This window comes from Toxorhynchites rutilus, chromosome 2 (assembly GCF_029784135.1).
Source record: "Toxorhynchites rutilus septentrionalis strain SRP chromosome 2, ASM2978413v1, whole genome shotgun sequence".
In the NCBI taxonomy this organism is placed as follows: Eukaryota; Metazoa; Arthropoda; class Insecta; order Diptera; family Culicidae; genus Toxorhynchites; species Toxorhynchites rutilus.
The window spans coordinates 3,701,866-3,705,931 of NC_073745.1; the positions used below are offsets into that span (position 1 = coordinate 3,701,866).

A 4,066-nucleotide genomic window follows, 5' to 3' on the forward strand; every position below is an offset into this window, starting at 1 on the left:
GAAACCTCTCTGATATTCGGATATGTTATGTAAAAAAACCTCAACTATCAAGAAAAAATATAAAAAATATGGTCACCTTAGTTCTGAAACCATGTAAGCTATGAGAACCAATTACAATCAATAATTACGAAAACAAAATCTGGTTTTTTTTTCAAGTGCAATGTTTTTTAAACAAAACTAGCTCTTGGCTTTAATTTGATATATTGATCATCTAAATCGGTCCAGTAGTCAGTTAGTTATGAATTATTGTAAAGGTCATTTTTGGACTGTATCGGTTTGCCATGGAATTCAATTTTGTGCTTGACCCATTCTCACACCAGTGTAAATAAAAGGTTGTTTCGAAAATATTGAAATTCAAATGGAGAAAAAATGGATGTTCAAGATCAGTAATGACTCATCTGGCAAGACATTGAAGATTAAATCTTCCCAATATTTACAATTTTAGTAGTTCTGTATAATGTTGGGTGTTCCGGCGGTCACGGAACGTGTTTTCGAAACACTGGATTCTTTTCAGCGACTGTATTTCAAGCAATGCTTAAAGATAAAATTAACAAACAAAATTCCATTTTCATTCATTATATAGGTTAAGGAATGACTCACATTTTTCCAGTGACGAAATTCTATCGAACCGCAATGTGGAAATCCAATTCTCCTCAAATATTCTAAATATAATATATAATTTTAGTATAAGTTTTAGTTTAACTTCATTATGTAACTTACGGTAGGCTAAATGGGTTTAAGCACTAGTGTAAATAGTTTTAAGTAATAGATTTAAGATATTCACTTTGTTTTAGGTAGATCTAAGAATTAGCGGTAAGTTTTCTATAATTTCTGTCACTTCTTTTGTTCCTGTTTCTGACTTTTTATCCGTTCATCATCTGTCACTTTTCGTTACCTCATCGACCCGAAACGGGTGCTGCGGAGCAGGGTTCCCATCCGCAACATCCTCCCTCCCGTAACACTGGCCACCGGAGTCAGTTTTAGCACCAGTCTCAACCTCCAACACTGCCAACTTTGATACTGGCCTACGCAGAATCCCTCTCGCAGTCTGAACTACAGCTTGCCGGACTCTTCCGTCCTTTCCAGCTACAACCTCCAGGACACGTCCACGCACCCATCCATTCCTTCTTGTCTCCTCCACTATAAGAACCAGATTTCCTATGGCTAAAGGTTTCGTTTCGCCAAACCATTTCGTTCGTTTGGTCAACGTAGGGAGGTATTCCCGGATCCAACGCTTCCAAAAAATATCCAGTTGGTGTTGAATCTGATACCAGGAGCTTTTGACCACCAGCGAAGAACCAGAAAATTCTGTTGTCGGCTGGTGTACTCCGTTGGAACTTCCCAGGAGGAAGTGGTTTGGCGTGAGAGCCTCTCCTTCGTCTGCATCCAAGGGCAAATATGTGAGCGGTCGGCTGTTAACAATAGCCTCGGCCGCGACAACCAGCGTAACCAAACCCTCATCATCCAGCTTCCGGTCGTTGCAGTACGCAGTCTCCATAGCTGTCTTAATCGATCTCACCATCCTTTCCCAGGATCCGCCCATGTGGGGTGCCGATGGAGGTATGAAGACCCACTTTGTATTCGTGTTCGTGAACGTTTCTGCCAATTCCACATTTATTTTGTCAATCATTTTCCTGAGCAGTCGATCGGCGCCCGTAAAGTTCGTGCCGTTGTCTGTGCAAATCTCTGCCGGTGAGCCGCGACGATTAACGAAGCGTGTGATGCATTTCACAGTGGATGGCGTACAAAGGCTGTAGGCAACCTCAACATGAACTGCACGGGTAGTCAAGCAAGTGAACAAGCAAACCCAACGTTTAACTGCGCTTCTTCCAACTTTCACAAACAGCGGTCCGAACAAATCAATACCGGTGTGAGTAAATGGTCGTGTGAACGATGCTAATCGAGCCACTGGGAGTGGTGCCATTCGTGGAACAGTCGGTTTCGCCTTCATCAATTTGCACCACTGACACGCAGCAGCAATCTGCTTCACAACTGTCCGCAGTCGAGAGATGTGATAGAATTGCCGGATTTCATTCACCACGGTTTCAAAATAAGCGTGACCGAAAGCACGATGGAAGTGATCTACGATCAGCTCGGTAACAAAATGTTTCCTTGGGAGGATTACCGGATACCTAGTGTCGAATCGAATGTGCGAAGCAGCGCCAATTCTTCCGTCAATCCGTAGCACCCCGTATTCATCCACTGTTGGAGAGTTCTGATACAGATTACTTGACTTCGCTAGTTCCGCTTGTCCCCTCGACAATGTGACCATCTCTTCCGGATATGCTTGCCACTGCACCATCTTCATCAGTGTGTTCTTCGCTTTCTTCAATTCGTCTTGTGTTAGATACAACATTTCTGCCTCTTCTCCTCTACATCGGCGTCTACAGTTGTCAATGAAGCGGTGTACGTACGCTATTGCTCCCAGGAGACGACGTCATTTGGAGAAGCGGGTAAACTCCACGATAGCTTCAGGGACAAGCGATTGTTGTATTATGTAGCATGGTCGGAGCTCCTCTTCTGGAGGAATAGAAGTTGTTGTTTGCTTGGGCCAGTTCTCCTCGGGTTGTTGAAGGAATTCCGGGCCTTTAAACCAGACGTCACCAGTTCCAGGACACGGATTCTTGCCCCATTTCGTAGCCGCATCCGCGGGATTTAATTTACTGGGGACCCAGCGCCACTGTGCAACCTCAGTTATTGATAGCAGTTCTCCAACGCGACACGCCACATATTGCTTATAACGACGATGATCGGCCCGTAACCAGGCCAGTACCGTTGCGGAATCACTCCAGAGAACGCATCGCTTCACTTCAACGGTGTGACTCTCCAAGACGGTTGTCATTAAACGGCTCCCCAAGACCGCTGCTTGCAGCTCCAAACGCGGAATCGAGAGCGGTTTCAGTGGCGCAACCTTTGTTTTTGCAGCAACCAACGAGCACTCAGCTTCACTCTCAAATTTGGCCGTTCTGAAGTAGGCTACGGCGGAAAACGCGGCTTCACTCGCGTCGACGAAGATGTGAAGTTGAAGAGCTTTGTAGGTGTCTGCAGTCGCTCTGGTGAAGTAGCACAGTGAGATCCGTAGGTCTTCAATCTCCGGAAACAACTCTGTCCACCTGGTCCATCGGTCGAAGATGTCTTCCGGTACTTTCTCGTCCCACAACAAGCCGGCTCGCCATACGTCTTGGAGCAAAATCTTGCCGTGAATCAGGAACACACTCAGAAGTCCTAGTGGATCGAAGACTCCCATCAGGCATTTCAGAAGTTGCCGTTTTGTTGGGCGTTCTCCTTTGTCGATCACAAGCTGGATCTCGTCCTTCATTTTCATAAAGAATCGTAATTCGTCATTCACTGTCAGCCACAACATTCCCAGCACTCGATCAGTCCCTTCCGCTGAGTTTAAACAGAAACTTTTACTATCATTCGGACCTTCCTCCTTCATCTCCTTCAACAACTCAGCACTGTTCGACAGCCAGTTTCGAAGCTGAAAGCCTCCATGTAGGTGGATAAAGCTGGTCTCCTGGGACACGCGCACCGCTTCTTCTTCGTTTTCGAAGCTGTCGAGAAAGTCGTCAACGTAGTGATTCTTCACTATACTTTCGACAGCTCGAGGGAAACGGTCAGCGAACTCAACGGCATTCTTGTTTTTCACAAACTGTGCCGATGCTGGCGAACTGGTAGAACCGAAGGTGGCGACGTCCATCAAGAAGATGCTCAGAGGCTCGGTTGAGTTGTTCCTTCACAAGAAACGTTGCGAATGGCGATCCTGTTCCCGTATACATATCTGGTGGACCATCTCTCGAATATCTGCAGAAACTCCAACTCTGTACTGTCGGAAACGAGACAACACTGCTGGCAACGACGTGAGCTGATCGGGACCCTTAAGCAGCATCGTATTCAGAGATATTCCATCTACTTTTGCCGCAGCGTCCCAGATTAAACGGACCTTTCCTGGCTTTCGTGGATTCATCACTGCACCCAGCGGCAAATACCAGACCCGCTTTGGATCTCCTCGTTTCAGTTCAGCTTCGGTCGCACGATGGGCATAGCCTTTCTGTTGGTAGTCAGA

General features: G+C 46.1%; 2 protein-coding genes across 2 annotated transcripts; both read right to left on the reverse strand.

Moving 5' to 3' along the window:
* Positions 1-874: 874 nt before the first annotated feature.
* On the reverse strand, positions 875-2,356 carry LOC129764216 (uncharacterized). The gene has a single exon (XM_055763077.1). It carries the CDS (start codon positions 2,354-2,356, stop codon positions 875-877), a length of 1,482 nt encoding a protein of 493 aa, XP_055619052.1.
* Positions 2,357-2,437: 81 nt separating this feature from the next.
* LOC129764221 (uncharacterized) lies at positions 2,438-3,700 on the reverse strand. Its single transcript, XM_055763081.1, has one exon. It carries the CDS (start codon positions 3,698-3,700, stop codon positions 2,438-2,440), a length of 1,263 nt encoding a protein of 420 aa, XP_055619056.1.
* Positions 3,701-4,066: the final 366 nt, after the last annotated feature.